This window comes from Erinaceus europaeus, chromosome 10 (assembly GCF_950295315.1).
Source record: "Erinaceus europaeus chromosome 10, mEriEur2.1, whole genome shotgun sequence".
NCBI lineage: Eukaryota > Metazoa > Chordata > Mammalia > Eulipotyphla > Erinaceidae > Erinaceus > Erinaceus europaeus.
Genome location: NC_080171.1, coordinates 38,265,926 through 38,285,255, shown reverse-complemented (window position 1 = coordinate 38,285,255; position 19,330 = coordinate 38,265,926). Strand labels below are relative to the sequence as shown.

Below are 19,330 nucleotides of genomic sequence, written 5' to 3'. Positions count from 1 at the left end.
CAACTCATAAGCAACTATACCTAGACATATTATATTTAAACTGCAGAAAATCCAAGTTAAAGAAAGCCATTTACAAAATCTGGGGGAGATGATCACTATAGCAAACAATTACAACTGAATTCTCAGAAACGACGCAAGTGAGAAGAGAGTGTACACTGGTGTAAAGGGAAGAGAATAACCCCCCAAGAGTTTTTAAAAAATATTTATTTATTTATGTATTTATCCCCTTTTGTTGCCCTTGTTGTTACTGATGTCATTGTTGGATAGGACAGAGAGAAATGGAGAGAGGAGGGGAAGACAGAGAGGGGGAGAGGAAGATAGACCCCTGCAGACCTGCTTCACCACTTGTGAAGGGACTCCCATGCAGGTGGGGAGCCGGGGGGTTTGAAACAGGATCCTTAAGCCAGGATCTCTTGGCGCCACTGTGCTACCGCCCAACTCCCCAAAAGTTCTAATGTATACAAAACTATCCTTCAAGAATGAGAGAAAAATACTTTCCAGACAAGCAGAAACTGAAGAACTCTCTCATCAGTAGCTATGCCTTACAAGCAGTGGGGAAGCAATTATGGAAGCCAGACTTTCTACTTTTTGCACCCCATAATGACCCTGGATTCATACTCCCACGGGGATAAAGAATAGGAAAGCTATCAAGGAAGGGGATGGGATACAGAGTTCTGGTGGTGGGAATGGGTCTTTTAAAAAATTTTTTTTTAATATTTATTCCCTTTTGTTGCCCTTGTTTTATTGTTGTAGTTATTATTGTTGTCATTGTCAGATAGGACATAGAGAAATGGAGAGAGGAGGGGAAGACGGGGAGAGAAAGACAGACACCTGGAGACCTACTTCACTGCTTGTGAATCGACTTCCTTGCAGGTGGGGAGCTGGGGCCTTGAACCGGGATCCTTAGGCTGGTCTTTCCACTTCACGCCACGTGCGCTTAACCCGCTGCGCTACCGCCTAACTACCCATCCTATAGTCTTGTCAATATTTCCATTTTATAAAAATTTTTTTTAAAAGTTGAAAAAATAAATTCTTTAGAGAAGGAAAATAATATCGGTTAGCAATTCAGATCTGCATTAAAAAAGCATTATAGAAGGAGGAAGTAAAGATAAAAGTGAAAACTTTTATTTTTCAACTTAATTTAATTGGCAACAGTCTTAAAATAGTAATGATAGGTGGTCTGGGAGATGGCACAGTGGATAAAGCGCTGGACTCTCAAGCGTGAGGTCCTGAGTTCAAGCCCTGGCAGCACATGTACCAGAGTGATGTCTGGTTCTTTCTCTCCTCCTATCTTTCTCATCAATCAATAAATAAAATCTTAAAAAAAAAGTAATGATAGGGAGTTGGGCGGTAGCGCATCGGGTTAAGCACACGTGGTGCAAAGTGCAAGAACCGGCATTAAGGATACTGGTTTGAGGCCCAGCTTCCCACCTGCAGGGGAATCACTTCACAGGCGGTGAAGCAGGTCTGCAGGTGTCTATCTTTCTCTCCCCCTCTCTACCTTCCCCTCCTCTCTCCATTTCTCTCTGTCCTATCCAACAACAACTACATCATCATCAACAACAAGGGTAACACAAAGGGGAAAAAATGGCCTCCAGGAGCAGTGGATTCATGGTGCAGGCACTGAGCCCCAGCAATAACCCTGGAGGCAAAAAATAAAATAAAGTAATGATATACTTGATAATATATACTTGTATATATGATCATGTATTTTATGTGTAAGTGAAATCAATAGCAATGATGGGAAAGAGGAATTAGAATTTTGTTATTATAAGGCAGACATATATTAAGTTTTAATTGAGTATTACAAATCCTAGTTGCAATATATGTAAAAAAAAAAAAAGGGCTAAAACAGGAGATGAAATGGAAATATAAACTGTACAATTAAAACCACAAGGGGTAGGAGTGGAAGTCAAAAATTGGAGCAAAGAATAAGGAAAACAATTAGAAAAGTTTCAAATATGGTAAATATTAACCCAAATATATCAATTACTACTTTAAGTGTTATTTGTCTAAGTACAACTAACAGAAGACAGAGGTTATAAGAGTGGGTCAAGGCCTAGGGTGACAGCATAATGGTTATGGAAAAGACATCCATGCTTGAGACTCTGAGATCCCAGATTCAATCCTCAGCATCACCAAAGCCAGAGCTGAGCAGTGCTCTGGTCTCTCTACCTATCTTATTAAAATAAATAAATAAAATAAAAGTGAATAAAAAAAGAGCAAATACATGTTGTCTAAAGGAAACTGACTTAAAATACAGACATAAATTAAAAATACAGAAATATACAATACTATTGTGAATCAAAGTGAAGCTAAAGCAGTTATGTTAATTTTAGATAATGCAGATTTCATAACAAGGAATGCCAATAAGGAAAAGGGCACTGCAGGAAGATGGAGGGGTCAGTTCTCCAGAAAGACATAACAATTCCCCTTAATGTATATGTCCTAAAAGCTGAGTGTCATATGTGAGACACACATATGGTTAAAACTGCAAGGAACCGGCCCTGGCTCCCCACCTACAAGGGAGTTGCTTCACAGGCGGTGAAGCAGGTCTGCAGGTGTCTCTCTTTCTCTCCCCCTCTCTCTTCCACTCCTCTCTCCATTTCTGTCCTATCTAATGACGACGACATCAACAACAACAATAAAAAACAAAAAGGACAACAAAAGGGAAAAATAAATATAAATAAATATAAAAAAACTGCAAAGAAAAACAGATAAGCCCATTATTTTAAGTAGAAATATGAACAATTCTGTCAGAAACAGACAGCTCCAACAGGAAAAAAAAATCAGTAGTGACATAACTGAACTCAACATAAATGTCACCTCTTGACTACTTCATCCCAAAACAGCACAATACATACTCCTCTCATGTTTAGGTGGAACATTCACCAAGACAGACCATGTTCTGTGTCTTAAAATGGAACAAATTTAAAAGAATAAAATCCAAGATACATGCTCACACCATATTTGCTATTAAATTACAAGCCAATAATACAAAGTAACTGGGGGAAAAAATCCTCAAATATGTTAAGATTTAAAAAGGATATTTTGGGGAGTCAGGCGATGACGCAGTGGATTAAGTGCAAGGACTGGCGTAAGGATCCTGATTCAAGCCCCCAGCTCCCCACCTGCAGGTGAGTTGCTTCACAGGTGGTGAAGCAGGTCTGCAGGTGTCTGTCTTTCTCTCCTCCTCTCTGTCTTCCCCTCCTCTCTCCATTTCTCTCTGTCCTATCCAACAACAATGACAACAATAACAACAATAACTACAACAATAAAATAAGGGCAACAACAAGGGAATAAATAAATACTTTAAAAAAGTATACTTTGATATGGCATAGGGGCAAAGAAATTTTGAGAGTAACTTAAAAGCATTTTGAACTGAATGAAACTGAAAATACAAGTAAAACTTTATGGATACAGTGTGTATACCACAGGTAAAATGAGAAAAAGAAAATGATGTAGGTTAGATATTCAGCTCTTCACAAAGTAAGTAAACTGTGGACACTGAGTGCCAGTGCAGGTTCACTGACTGAACTCAATGTCCCGATTCTCCTGACAGGAGATGTTGATAATGGAGGAGTCTACGCACGTGTGGGTGAAGAGGGTATATGGGAAACCTCTGTACCTTCTACTCAGTTTTGCTATGAATCAGAAACTGCTCTGCAAAATAGTCTATTAACATACAAGAAGCAATTCATGTTTGTGCAAATGGGTGATTAGACTAAAACCTATTGAAGTGTACATTTTTAAAAGCATGGATTTGATGGCACAAGAACTGTACCTCTTGGGTTCAAGTCCCTGGTCCCCATCTGTGGGGGTAGGAGAGAAGCTCCAGTAACTGAAGTAATGCTGCAGCTGTCTCTCCCTATATCCCCCTTCCCTCTCAATTTCTCACTGTCTCTATTGATAATCAACAAGTAAATACAACTAACTGATTTCAAAAAGTTATTGCTAAATAAATAAAACTTTCATTTTTTTCTCTCTCTTCTTATATGGTTAGACCATCTGTTGCTACAGACTCTGTATCTGAAATATGCTTTCCTTCCCAAGTTAGTCACAACCTATTCAACTCACATCCTCATGTGTAGTCTGCCCACTGCTGCCCTCATCCGGCTGCTGCGACCAACTGCCTTCCTGCTCAGTCAGCCCCTACCCCTTGGCAAAACGAGGAGCCTGTCTATTGACTCATCCAGCACTGAGAGGCAGGACATTAGCTCTTGTGGTTTCCCTCCTGTAACCATTTTATTTCAGCAAATATCACTTCCAACTTAAAAAAATCTTATGCCAAAAAAGAACAATTCATCAGGAGTAGATAAAAATTTCAAAATAGTAATGAAGTCTCAAAATATAAAATGTTGACATATGGAATTAAAAAAAGACATGTTTACAACCAAAGTGGAAATTTTCACACCCTTGTCACACAATATTTTTTTTAGGTGGCTTTTGTTTGCCCTCTGTAAAGTGATTTTTTTTTTCCTTTTCAAAGGTTCATTTCTATATACTTTTGTGAGGCAATCAATCTCTATAAAATATCTTTATGGAACAAGATTGGCAGAGTAACTTGAAATGTATATTTCTCTAATTTTCTAATAACACAGAAAGGTTACACATCAGTCACTATATAATATATAATATATTTGTAATGTTAGTATTAGGGAGTTAGGCGGTAGCGTTGCGGGTTAAGCACTCGTGGCGCTAGGACTGGCATAAGGATCCTGGTTGAAGCCCCTGGCTCCCCACCTGCGGGGCGGGGGGTCACTTCACAGGAGGTGAAACAGGTCTGCAGGTGTCTATCTTTATCTCTCCCTCTCTCCACTTCCCTCTGTCCTATCCAACAACAACAACATCAACAACAATATTAACTACAACAATAAACAAAGGGCAACAAAAAGAAGATAAATATTAAAAAATATTTTTTAAAAAGAATGTTGGTATTAATAATAGCATCTGGGGACTGTAGAGAGAGTTCAGTTGGTAGGGTGGGTGCTTTGTCATGCACATGATCTAGGTTTGAGCCCCATCACATGGGAAGAACCTTTGGGCTATGGTATCTAAGTCTATTCTCTCTGTCTATTGTGAATGACAGTCTTGAGCCATAAAATCATACATACATAAAGCCTGGCTCCACAAACAATAGCAGCAACAAAACCACAATAAATCCTATTATTTATTTATTTAGCCTCCAGGGTTATCGCTGGGGCTTGGTGCCTACACTCTGAATATACTGCTCTTGGAGGCTTTTATTTTATTGGATAGGACAGAGAGAAACTGAGAGAGGAGGGGAAGATAGAGAAGGGGACAGAAAGATAGACATCTGCAGACCTGCTTTACTGCTTGGGAGGTAACCCCTCTGCAAGTGGGGAGCCAGAACTGGGATCCTTGTGCTTTGTACTATGAATGCTTAACATGGTGCGCTATAGCCCGGTCCCCCTTGTACTTATTTTTATATGTACAATTTAGAATTGACAAGACAAAGAGTCATATAGGTAATATATATATTTTAAATTTGTGGAAATTATCATGTTAAAATGTCTATTTCCAAAATATCAATGTCACATACAACTGAAAGATTCCTTAAGGAGGGCCTATGAAGGGCAATGTATGAGACCAATAAATTATACCATAAAAGACAACATTTAACGTATTGTAAAAAAAGAAAAAAGCAAAGCACAAAGTGGCAGAAATTATGTGCAATGCAGATAACTTTGGTCAAGAATATATGAGAAATTCTACCTTAATGTTTTATAAAAAAGGCATATATGAAAATAGACAAAAGAATCCAATAGGTCCCTCAAGAAGAGGCTATTTAATGTAAGGAAATATAGAAACAATAATTCAGGGAAATGCAAATTCACATCACAATGGGATGTCTCTACATAAATAATATTGGCTGAAATTCAATAGCTCACTATGTTCATAAGTACATGAGTCAACTATGTAGAAGACACATATACTGTTATTGGGGGGTGTAAATAATTTCCAAAGCTCAAACTGGCAGTATAGTTGGTTGAATGATTACTCTCCCCAAAATGTATGTCCATGCTCCAACCCTTAGGGGAGCAACCCTATGAATTTTACCTTATTTAGAAAAAGGATCTTAGTAGATGTGATTAAACTAAGGTTCACCTGGTTGGGCTCTAAATCCAATGATAAGTATCATGAAAGACAGATGAGGCAAAAGTACAAAGGCTGAGAAGGCTTTGTGAAGACAGAAGCAGAGACTGTAGCTATGAAGTCAGAAATAGTGCTGAGCAGAATCCTGATAAAGGGAAAAGATTCTCCTCTATTGTCTTTAGGAGCATTTCAACCACTGATTCTGGACTGTCAGCTCGCAGGACTTTGAGAGAATAAGTTTTGTGTTGTAGTGTACAAAGCTTGTGATTTGTTATATCAGACACAGGAAACTGATGGAATCTACTTGTGCCCAACAGAAAATCAAGTGTGCATAATATATACACCAAACAACATGAAAAGAATGTGCATAGCAGCATTACTGATACTAGTCCTAAAGTGAAAAAACACATTTGTAAAAAGTGGTCACATGGAAAGAGAAGCTTAAGCAATGTTCTAATTAATAAATGGTGACCTACATACACCATATCATGGTTTTAGATAGCAAAACTCACAATTGCGAAGTTGAAGAACTAGCCTCAAATTTATCAACATGTTTATTATATTTTAAATCTCATTTGTTTTTTAGAATTTGCTGAACTTAAAAATTGCTTTTAAATTTCAAATAAATAAAAAGGGTCAAGAAGAGCCAAGAAAATTCTGAAGAACAAAGTAGGTAAAGTTGATGGATTAAATATCAAGATTAACAAAGAACTAGTAATTTAGAAACTTACATCGGCTCAGGAATTGTATACAGGTCAAACAAACAGAACGCAAAAAAGTCCCATGATGTAAAAAATTTGACATATGTTAAATGTCATTAATATCAGTGGGAAACTAAAAGGATGTATATATCTGGTTAAAGGACACAGAACTAAAAGTAATGAAGGCCAGGATTTGGGGCCACTTGGTTCTTTCTCTCTCTCTCTCTTTTTTGGCACCAGAGTCTCACACATAAACAATTCTACCATTCCTGGGCTACTTTTTTTTTTTTTTCATTCACTTAAAATATAGAGACACCATAGCACTACTCCATCATCCATCTGGCATCAGGGCATGAACCTGGGGCTGTGTACATTATGGTAAGGCATGGGCACTACTGGATGAACTATCTCTTGGTCTCTGGCATACTATTTCTTGACTGGTACTGGACATAAATATATATATGTTCTATGATAGATTAATATGTCACAATTAAAAAAAACTTACATGATTAAAAAATAGGATTGATTAATTAACATGTGAGAAAGAGAGGAAAGAGAGCAAGAGAACCCAAGCACTCTGGTACATACAATGATAGGGATTTCATTCAGGACCTAATGCTTTTAGGTCCAATGCTCTAGTCACTGAATCACCTCCTGGGTCAAACACATAACTACTTTTATGTGTATGTATACATTTTACTATTTAAAAGGTCAAAAAAACAGTAGAGGGAAGGAGATAAGTCATCTAGTACAAGCTTTGCTATTCACTAGGATCCAGACCCAAACCCTGATACCACTGTGGGCATCGGAAATGGTGCCAGGGGAAGCTCCATGATGGTGGGAACAATGCTATGGTCTGTCTAATATCTTTTGTCTTTCTCTACCTAAAGTAAAAAAATGGCCTGGGTGGTGGTGGTGGTGGAAGAAAGGGCAGAACTACGGTGGTAGATGTGGAGTGGAATTATATACTCTTGTAATCATTTTTCATTTCTTTTAATCTTTTGGACAGAGACAGAAACTGAGAGGAAAGGAAGAGATGGGGGGGGGTTGACATGCAGCGTTGCTTCACCACTCATGAAGCTTCCTCCCTGCAAGTGGAAACTGGGAGCTTGAACTGTGGTCCTTCCACACTGTTATATGCTTAACTAGGTGTGTCACCACCCAGCCCCATAGCCATTATTAAATCACTAATCTGGGAGTCAGGCGGTAGCGCAGCAAGTTAAGCACACGTGGCGCAAAGTGCAAGGACCTGCCTAAGAATCCCAGTTCGAACCTCTGGCTCCCCACCTGCAGGGGAGTCACTTCACAGGCAATGAAATAGGTCTGCAGGTGTCTATCTTTTTCTCCCCCTCCCTTCTCCATTTCTCTCTGTCCTATCCAACAACGATGACATCAATAACAACAATGACTACAACAACAATGAAAAACAAGGGCAACAAAAAGGGAAAATAAATAAATAAATATATTAAATCACTAATTCAAACAAAAAGCATCAGCAATAGATTTACTTGATAGTAAATGATGTTGGTAAAACTGAAGAGAAATATGGCAAGAAAATATTAAATTCTTATTTCCTATTATATACAAAAATCGATGTTTCTATATCATTTAATTCTATATATATTTTTTCAATAAAGCTAACTTCTTTATAATTTTATAATCTCCTATGCCACCAAAGTAGTTTGTAAAAATAGAAATAATTTACTTCATTGACTACTCACAATTTCATTCTTACATCAAACTATATTTAGACTATACAGTATTGACCCACCACCAATTTTCATGTCACAGCACCAGTTCACACAGAGGGAAGCTTAAGAAACAATCCTTATGAGTTCAAACATTTGTTTTCCTGGAGACTACTGTCAATGGATATAACTTACTAACTTTCACAAAATTTCTTTATGAAGTTTCAGCAGAAGTCACTTGGGTTCTGTACAAGGAGCAGCCAACTTGTTTTAGATGGTTGATGACTCTTGGGGGGGTTAGGCGGTAGAGCACTGGGTTAAGTGCACATAGTAGGAAGCGCAGGGACCCACGCAAGGATCCGTGTTTGAGCCCCCCACCCTGGTTCCCCACCTGCAGGGGGATGCTTCACAAGCAGTGAAGGTCTGCAGGTGTCTTTGTCCCTCCTCTCTCAATTTCTCTCTGTCCTATACAGTAAAATGAGGGGGAAAAAAAAGGTGGCCAGGAACAGTGTATTTGTAGTGCCAACACTAAGCCCCAGCAATAACCACAGAGGTAAAAAAAAAAAAAAAAAGGGAGTGACGCTATACCAGAATTTACACTGGTTGATTAGAGAATTTTTTAAAAAAAGTTTTATTTATGAAAAAGGAAACATTGACAAAAAACATAGGATAAGAGGGGTACAACTCCATATAATTCTCACCATCAGAACTCTGTATCCCATCCCCTCCCCAATAGCTTTCCTATTCTTTATCCCTTTGAGAGTATGGACCTAGGGTCATTATGGGGTACAGAAGGTGGAAGGTCTGGCTTCTGTAATTGCTTCCCCGCTGAACATGGGTGTAGACCACTGTCTCTCTCTCTCTTTTATTTTTTTTTACTATTTATTTATTTATTTTTTATTCCCTTTTGTTGCCCTTGTTTTATTGTTGTAGTTATTATTGTTGTTGATGGCATCATTGTTGGATAGGACAGAGAGAAAAGGAGAGAGGAGGTGAAGACAGAGTGGGAGAGAGAAAGATAGACACCTGCAGACCTGCTTCACCGCCTGTGAATCGACTCCCCTGCAGGTGGGGAGCTGGGGGCTCGAACCGGGATCCTTATGCTGGTCCTTGTGCTTTGCGCCACCTGAACTTAACCTGTTGCGCTGCAGCCCAACTCCCTGCTTTCTCTCTTTCCCTAGCGGGTTGGGGCTCTAGGGAAGCGGGGCTCCAGGACTCATTGGTGGGTTCGTCTGCCCAGGGAAGTCTGGTTGGCATCATGTTAGCATCTGGAACCTGCTGGCTGAAAGAAGAGTTAACATATAAAGCCAAACAAATTGTTGACTAATTATGAAACTAAAGGCTGGAATAGTTCAGATGAAGAGTTGGGGGTCTCCATTTTGTAGATAGTTAGTAGGCCTATTTTAGTTATATATCAAAGGGCCCACAACTATACTAGTTTTCTTTTTTTAAAAACTTTGATAGAATAGAGAGAAATTGAGAGAGAAAGAGGGAGAGACAGACAGACAGACACAGAGAGACCTGCAGAACTGCTTCACCACTTGTGAAGCCTCCTCACTATAGATGGGAGCTTGAACCAGGGTCCCTGTGTATGGTAACATATGCACTTAGCCAGGTGTGCCACGAGCCAGCCCTTAGAGAATATAAGAAAATGCTTAGCTATATAAATTGTGTCTCAATTCTTATTCTCACTGTATCATCCATAGTGTCCTTTCATTCAAGTGTTTTAAGTAATTTGTTTTATCCTATGGTGTTATGTACACACAGGGACATATAACCATATACGGAAGTACTGATAAATTATATTAACTTACGACTCCTGTTCATCAAAAGACATACTCAAGAGTAAATGACAAGCTACAAAGTGGAAGAATATTTGCAACACATGCGACATCTCAAGATGGTCCTATCTAAAGAACATAAGGAAATCCTACAAATCAGTAAGAAAAAGACCGATAATTCAGAAGGAAAAAAATGGACAGAATTGGTAAATTGGAGATCTAAAATTTAAAAAACTAGTAAAAACTAATGGGCCTTGCCCTTTGGAATGTAACTAAAATAGACTTACTATCTTTTTCCAAAACAGAGACTCCAAATCTCCATCTGCAATATTCTTATCTTTAGGTTCTTGATTAGTCAACAATTTGTTCACTTTATATCTTAACTCTTTTTCAGCCACCAGGTTCCAGATGCTACCATAATGCCAACCAGACTTCCCTGGGCAGACAAACCCACCATTGTGTCCTGGAGCCCCGCATTCCCATATCCCTGCCCTGCTAGGGAAAGAGTATGGATCGACCTGCCAATGCCCACATTCAGCAAGGAAGCAATTACAGAAGCCAGACCTTCCACCTTCTGCACCCCATAATGATCCTGGGTCCATACTCCCAGAGGGATAAAGAATAGGGAAGCTTCCAGTGGAAGGGATGTGGAACTCTAGTGGTGTGAATAGTGTGGAACTGAACTCCTCTATGGTCTTGTCAATATTTCCATTTTATAAATAAAAATAAAAAATAAAAAACCTGGGTCCTTGCTATAAGCTCAACTACTGACTGGACACAGAAAGCCAAATTCTTTTTTGAAGGTGGGGCTAAAACCTTCCCACATTGTGTAACACTGTGTGTCTCATACTTGCATCATTTTATTCAGTACACACACACACACACACACAGAGAGAGACACACACACACACACACACACAGAGAGAGACACAGAGACACACACACACACACACACACACACACACACACACACACACACACACACAGCGAGAGAGAACAACACTGGAACAATGGAACCTCCTCCCATGCCATAGCATGGGCTGTGTTGCTAGAAGTTGAATCTAGACAGCATGTGAAGGCATGTGAACTATCTAGTCAGTGAACTATCTTTTCCGCTAACAATGTTTTTTGTTTGTTTGTTTATTTATTTATTTCTACCTGGGTTACTGCTGCATGACTCCACCATTCCTAGTGGACAGTTTTTTTTTTTTAGTGGGAGTGAGAGAGTATTGAGGGAAAAGGAGAAGTTAGGTGAGGGAGTAAGGGAAAAGGAAAAGGAAAGACAATTGCAGCACTGCTCAACTACTCATATAATGCACCTTTTAATAAAACTGTTATGCAGACTATATTGATAGGGGCTCAGTTTTTATATTTCCAGTATAAGTTCATGCAAACATTGTCCATTAGTATTCGATGAGAAAATTTCCTTCCAACTTCCTCAAACAATGTGAACCAAGATATTGAGGAGTACAATAATGAGGCAACAATGAAGCTGTAGAATAAAAGGGGAGGGGGGTGAAAAAAAAACCAAAACCAAAAATAGATGTGGTTGAAAATGACAAAAGAATGAAGACACAGGAAAAGATTTCACCATATAAAAGTAAGTTGTCTTTCAGGAATACTCCTTGTGAATCAGGCCACTAATCTGAGACATATTATCAAAGGCCAGGGAGAATGTTGTTTTACATTTCATAACTTGGTTGAGCCAGCTAAGGAGAGTGAAAGTCAATTCAATGGAGACTAAGCATTTTAACTGAAACTAGATTTTAACTACGTTTCCTTTAGATCTATTCTTTGAAATCTGAATTTTCGTCTCAATTTTTTTTTTAACTGTTTTTCCCTCCCAAAGCTGAATCTTACTGAAGAAAATTCCACAAGCTTACCTGCAGTTCTTAGAGCAGAGCAAAGTACACATTTCACACTCTTAAAGAACATGTTTGGACTTGAGATATAGTTGAATGATATAGAAATACCTTTATTTAAAAATGAGATGTTCAAAGGAAATACATATTTTTAGACTATTTGCTTTAAGATCGTTCAACATAAAATGGGCAGTAGGGAATAATGAATTAATGTTAAAAGGATCTTTGGCTGATCAAGTTACCCAGGAATATACAGGTACTTAGAGGTACCAGAGATATCACTTCCTTCTTGGAAGGTCAGAATTTTCACTTTCTTCCTGTCTTCCTCCCTCCCTCCCTCCCTCTCTTCCTCCCTCCCTCTCTTCCTTCCTTCCTTCCTTCCTTCCTTCCTTCCTTCCTTCCTTCCTTCCTTCCTTCCTTCCTTCCTGCACAACTTCACTATTCCTGGCGGGAGTTTTTGTCCTTTTTCTTCCTTACAAGAGGGTGAACAACAGCAAAATACAGAGAAGATGTGAAGGAGAGAAGGGAGAGACAGCTATAACACTGCTCCACCATTAGCGAAACATCACCCATGTAGGTGGGAACTGGGGGCTTGAACCATGGTCTTCAAGCATAGTAATGTGTGTGCTCTACTGGGTGAGCTATCAACTGACCCCTGAATCTTTTCATTCTTGTATTCTCTGTTATATTGCATAACAGCAAACCTGATGTCACTTCATAGGGAGGTCAGCTGGGGAGTTTCAAATGAGCAATGGATTAAGTAAGTTTTAAACAGGTACAAAATGCTAAGGTATTAGCTGTCTACTCTCATGTACTTTTGAAAAACTCACACAACTCCAAGAATCAGGTTTGAAGTATACACATTTATGGGAAGTGATGCTTTGAAATCCACTTTGTTTCAAAGTAGGTTCTGAAGCATAAACAACACATAATAATCTGCAGTCACCACTTTGAAAGGATTTATATAAATTAGAAACACAGGTTCAAGAAGGAAATGGAGAAGAGACAGGTAGAAATCTTTGAGTTCCTATATAGAATTTTGTCTATAAGATAATCCCATAGTGGGGCAAGGGGATGGTGTGGCTAGTTAAGCTCAGACATTACAGTGCAGAAGGACCCAGGTTCAATCCCCTGGTCCCCACCTGCAGGGGGAAAGCTTCCTAAGTGGTGAAGTAGGGCTGCAAGTGTTTCTCTGTCTCTTTCACTTTCCATCCCTCCCTCCCCTCTCAATTTCTATCTCTATCCAATAATAAACAAAAATATTTTTTAAAAGAAATTATTTTTTAAAAAGTCCCATAGTCACCTTAGCATTAGTTTTCAGATGTTCATACAGCAAAAACAGAGAAAAAGACAAGACTTTAGATACAAACTTATAAACTGATATGTATTATCTGGATTTCTTATGGTGTGTAGTGTGCTTTCGGGGACACTGGAAATGATTCTAATCATACAGCTAACTTTGAACTGGAGTGTTTCACAGGGACAGTAAATAGTTAAAGGAATGTTCAAACCAGCAGAACATTACACTTCCAATTATTCTATAAACCACCATTTGATAATATTGTTCTTTTCTTGGAGAAAAAAGAAAAAAATATATATATCCCTAGCTATAGGAAGGCCAAGAATCTGTAGGGATTTACAAAAAAAATTTTGAAGATGAATACATAAAGCTTTAGAAATACTAAAGTTAAAATCAGTAATCTTAAACAAACAAAAAAAAAACTACATAGCTGCTTTTGCTTTTGGTCTCACAAACATTTCGCATAACCAGAACAGAAAGGGAGGTCATCATATCAGCATTCATTTCCAGGTTTTGCTCACAAATACACAACGAGGCAAACATGAATTTGCTATAGATTCAAGTGATGAACAACAGATTTTAAGCCAACAACAAATATTTTGAGAGCTCTTACTAATTTTTTTTTTCTCACTAAAACTGGGAAACTTTGGGAAGGTAGAATATGTAGAATTCTGTAGTTTCATATCTCCTTAATGACTTTTTTTATTCCCTTAATGATTTAAGAAAGTAGAGAGGCAATTAACATTGAAAGGGGGAGAAAAATGTGACTGCATTTCAATATTGAAAAAAACATTTGAGAAGTGTCTCCTAATCGCCAAACAGCTATGGCTAACACAAAGTAATTAATGAGCAGTGTTTCTCTTATTATGCAAAAGGTCATACCCAATATTGTTATCAGATTTGATTTGAAATCTGAGAAATGAATACCATAAGACAACTTTTATCCTATAGAATTACAAGTTTTTAAATATTTTTAAAAACATTTACAAGTGATTAGACAGCTTTAATGAATTCTAATTTGTGGCATAATGTGTCACTACAGGAACCAAATTAATGGGGGGAATATTTTTTGATGTAGGTAGTGCCTATATATCAAATGACAAGTAGCTGTCAGAACTATAATTATGCTACCTTATATTCAACCAATGTCATTTTAGTCCAATTAAGATATAATATAATTCTATACAAAAACTTGATCTCATTAAAGCAATGTCAGGTGAAAATTTGAACAAATGATCTGTAATGCTCAGATAACTGAAGACCTATTTACTTTTGTTTATGTGCTAGAAATAAGGAATACAGTTTTTTGTTTTTGCAAATTTTAAGAGAAAAAGTGACTAGCACTAAAGCATAGCAAATATTTCTTTATAACTTGTACCTATCACATATAAAATATCTTGACAAACTATGAAAAGTGACAGGATCATGTGAGCATCCTGCATTTTCTTTGTGGTTGCTAAAAATTTCTTTTACTGAACAGAAAGTCAACAAAGAGTAACGACAACCTATATAAATGACTTTTTAAGATCTTTGTAACTCTTTAAATACTCTAGAACCCAACACACAGGAAGTAGATGTGTTCTCAAAATATTTTTATCTTGATTCAATATTCAAAGAAATTAGAAATGTCATGTGAGTGCTCTGAAAATAAGCAATGTTAAAATACCATTTTTAGGAGTCGGGCTGTAGCGCAGCGGGTTAAGCGCAGGTGGCGCTAAGCACAAGGACCCGCATAAGGATCCTGGTTCAAGCCCTGGCTCCCCACCTGCAGGGATGTCGCTTCACAAGCGGTGAAACAGGTCTGCAGGTGTCTATCTTTCTCTCCCTCTCTCTGTCTTCCCCCTCCCCTCTCCATTTCTCTCTGTCCTATCCAACAACAATGACAACAATAATAACTACAACAATAAAACAACAAGGGCAACAAAAGGGAATAAATAAATAAAAATAAATATTAAAAAAAAGAAATATTAAAATACCATTTTCAAAGATTAAGAAACAATAAATGGACAGATACATATAAAATTTGTATATAGAAATACAATAGCTAAAATTCTGATACCAACTGCTTAACTTTTATGCACATATGTTTTACAGTTTATATTATTATTTACCAGAGAACTGCTCAGCCTTGGTTTATTTATTTATATTGTTGTTGTGATTGATGATATCATTATTAGATAGGACAGAGAGAAATGGAGAGAGGAAGGGAAGATAGAAAGGGGGAGAAAAAGACAGATACCTGCAGACCTGCTTCACCACCTGTGAAGCGACTCCCCTGCAGGTGGGGAGCTGGGGGTTCGAACCAGGATCCTTAGGCCGGTCCTTGCGCTTTGCGCCATGTGAGCTTAGCCTGCTTCGCTACCTCAGCCTTGGTTTATGGTGGGGCAAGGGATTGAATCTGGGACATTGGAGCCTTAGGTATGAAAGTCTTTCTGCATAACCATTATGCTATCTTCCTTGCCAAATCATGTGTTTTTAACACGATTTTCAGGCAGTCTTCACTACAATTACAAGGGGCAAATGGCTGATATACCTTGTTATTAAAAAGGCCTTTTTAAGGGCTGGAGAGATATCTCATTGGGAAGAGTATGTGCCTTTTCATGTGCACAGCCCAAGCACTACATGGGAGCTGTAGTAGACATTCTCTTCTGTCTCAATGTAAAATTGGCTCCAGAGTGGTGAAACTGTGTATGTATAAGGCTTGGGCTATGCAAAAAAAAAAAAAAAAAGAATGAAAGAAGAAGGAAGGGAAGCAGGAAAACCCTCTTTTTGATCAACTCAAAAGTTCATATACATGTAATGAAGGAAAAAGTCTCTATGAATAAACATGTAAGTCTCAGGTCTATTATCTGAGAATCCTTATCCCTACATACAAAAGAAATGCTATGGAAAATTACACATGTACTGGGTTGCCAGAAAAGTCATGGTGTATTTCAGTGTAGAAAAATCCATCATGAATTTTCTAACAACCCAGTATTTTAATGGGAATATTCATATTTGAAGAGAAAATACTTAAAAGAACCAAGAAGCCAGAACTCTGGCTTATGGTAGTGGTTGGGGTGAGGGGATTGAACCTGGGGCTTTGGAAGACCCTCAAATCTATTATGCTATCTCTCCCACCCTAAATATACATACATATACATTTTTTGCCTCCAGGGTTATCACTAGGGCTTGGTGCCTACACTATGAATCCACTGTTATTAGAGGCCATTTTGTTGCCCTTGTTATTGTTGGGTAGGACAGAGAAAAATCGAGAGAGGAGGGGAAGACAGAGAGGAGGAGAGAAAGATAGACACCTGCAGAACTGCTTAACCACCTGTGAAGTGATCCCTCCTGCAGATGGGGAGTCAGGGGCTTGAACTGGGATCCTTACTCTAGTCCTTGTGCTTAGCGCCATATGTGCTTAACCCACTGTGCTACCACCTGGCCCCCACCATAAGTATATTTTAACATGATATTTTTAAATCATTTATTGAATATATCTCACTTCCTTCTCTTTTCTACCTTGAGGATATTTAGATTTGTTGTCATCTTGAAATTTCTGCCTGTAATAGAATATCAATAGCATCTTCCTCATGCTCCTAATATACAAAACTGAACTCTAGCTCAAATTCACAATTTTATATGCCCTTTAAAAATCCTATAATCAACTGAGTATTGAGCTTTTATCATTCTCAAAATCAGCATTATACCTGTTAGATGTTTATGCAGTGGAGAGGAAATGACAATACTGAAACAGTTCTCCACACAGGCATATCAAGGGCACTTTTTCAATCACTCACTGCTTTGTAAAGTTATACAGTATAAGTAGCATTCTTTAAGTGTAGAAAGGCAATGCCAACAAGGCATTTTTGAGTTACAGATAATAAATTGACTTACAGTCCATCTTCAGGCTTACTTACATTTGATAGGAGAGGACTCTTTGGAACCCACCCATTCAACAAACAATGAGTTAAACAAAATGAAAATAAAACAACACAGGCTGACTCACTCCAGCACTCCTGACTCCATCCTGTAGGAAGAAGGCTATAAAGTGATCTGATGATTAACCCTCGGATTTCATATTGTTTTCATTTTCAGAGTCTCTGTTTCATATTAAGTGTTCAAATAGAATTTAATTAGTTCTGAACACTCAGACCAACTCATACACATGACAAAAAGGCTTACTGTTCAGAAAGCTTCACTTATTACCACTGGATTATTTTTGGCTACTAAAAAAAAAAAAAATCCCCAAATCAATAGGCAAGAAAGCAATGAAGTTGGTCTACTTCATGCCCCATACCCTACTTCCTATCATATATTTGCATCAGACACTAGCACAATAATCTGTTGCCTGTTCAAAGATTACTTACCTCATTGTCTGACTCCACAAGTACTTGATCATATTCACTAAGCGCTACTAGAAACATGATAGAGGTGACATTTTCAAAGCAGTGTATCCATTTTCTTCTCTCTGACCTCTGGCCCCCTACATCAACCATTCTGTAAATTTAACAAAATTCATATTAATATCACCTAAGGAAAATCGATATAGAAATAGCATTACTTAAAACTTTCTAAGGACAATGGCCATCCAAATGACTTCTATTAGTATTTGTTGATCATCTGCTACTTTTCTGTTACCTAAAATCAAAGCCAAGACATTCTGGGTAATAAATCACTATGGTAAGGAGTTAATAGGTATGTATAAAAATACTTAAAAAAAAAAGTCTGTGCCAAGCAAAATGGTGTCTTATTTAATAAAGCACTGAAGAATCAGAAGCAAAAGATGCTTTATTTGTACTACACGCTAGTGGCAAATACTGACTTTCATTTCTTTTTCAACAGAAATGAGAAGATTCTTACAAATCTCTTTTTGATGATAAAAATAACTGCACATTCCAAAAATGTATATATTTCAATATGGGTGTGGACCATACTTCAATTAAATACAAATAACTGTGCTTGTTCTTCATCAATAAGTATTTGGCTTTTTATCTTTGCAGTATTGATAACAGTCTGGGACAGGCCCAGTCATGTTTGATAATAAAGTTCAATTAGTCTTACACACAAGCCAACTTCCTACTCTCAAGAATTGAAACATGATAAATATAAAGATGCTATAGAGGTCATCATTTGAATGATTTCAAAGATATAGTTTTAATACAGGACTCTCTGCTAAGTTTTTACTCAGAAACAGTGTCACTAACACTGACATCAACTAATTTGAGTGATAATCCATATTATTATTATATGTAATAAAATATGAAAAGGTTTTCTGACCAAAACACAGAATAGCTGTAGGATAAAATACTTTTAGAGAAAGAGTTTCAGGTACAAAAGTTTGAGTAGTATTCTTTAAACGTTTGTTGGAAACTGCAGTTGTTTGTAGTATTTTCCTGCATCTAGGCACTAGATTGAGACTAAGAAATCAAGGATGTAAATGTGAATGATTTTAAAAGTTTTCTAAGTCACAGGAGATGAGCAAAATATGCAGGGAGAAATGTAAACTATTAACATGAAAACTAGAATCCTTATGGCTTTAGAAATGTTAAAATGATAGCTGTTTCCTGATATTAGATGAATGCTATATGGCTCATCTACATGAAATCTTTATCAGATGGAATTCTATCACATTAAGACTGCCTTGATAGTGGCAGGAAGTTTTGCTTTTAAGTCACTGCATTTACTCCTGTGGCAGCAAATACCCTTCAAAAGCTAGTGCAGAAAATGTAGTAGGAAAAACAAGATCTAATATAGTAACCTAATTTCAGCATCCACTAATTATAAAGCAATTAGGAGATGAAAAGCTCCATGAAATGTAATGTTTTCTGAAAATATTCTGTAATACGCTATAAAAGGAAATGTCTCAAATGAAAGATCTGTGACATGAGTTAAAAAA

At 37.6% G+C, this 19,330-nt stretch overlaps 1 protein-coding gene across 2 annotated transcripts in view; it reads right to left on the bottom strand.

Annotated features, from left to right (window-relative positions):
• The window catches only part of GNAQ (G protein subunit alpha q), a 318,212-nt gene that overhangs the window by 43,828 nt on the left and 255,054 nt on the right, over positions 1-19,330 (bottom strand). The window contains exons 5-6 of one of the 2 annotated variants that reach the window (XM_060199538.1): positions 17,802-17,931; positions 13,452-13,613 (exon numbers count right to left, since the gene is read on the bottom strand). In XM_060199538.1, coding sequence (XP_060055521.1) covers positions 13,467-13,613; positions 17,802-17,931 — 277 coding nt within the window. In that variant the 3' untranslated portion in view covers positions 13,452-13,466. Of the gene's footprint in view, positions 1-13,451; positions 13,614-17,801; positions 17,932-19,330 lie in introns of those variants that run through there. The other variant, XM_007516117.3, reaches the window with a different exon arrangement.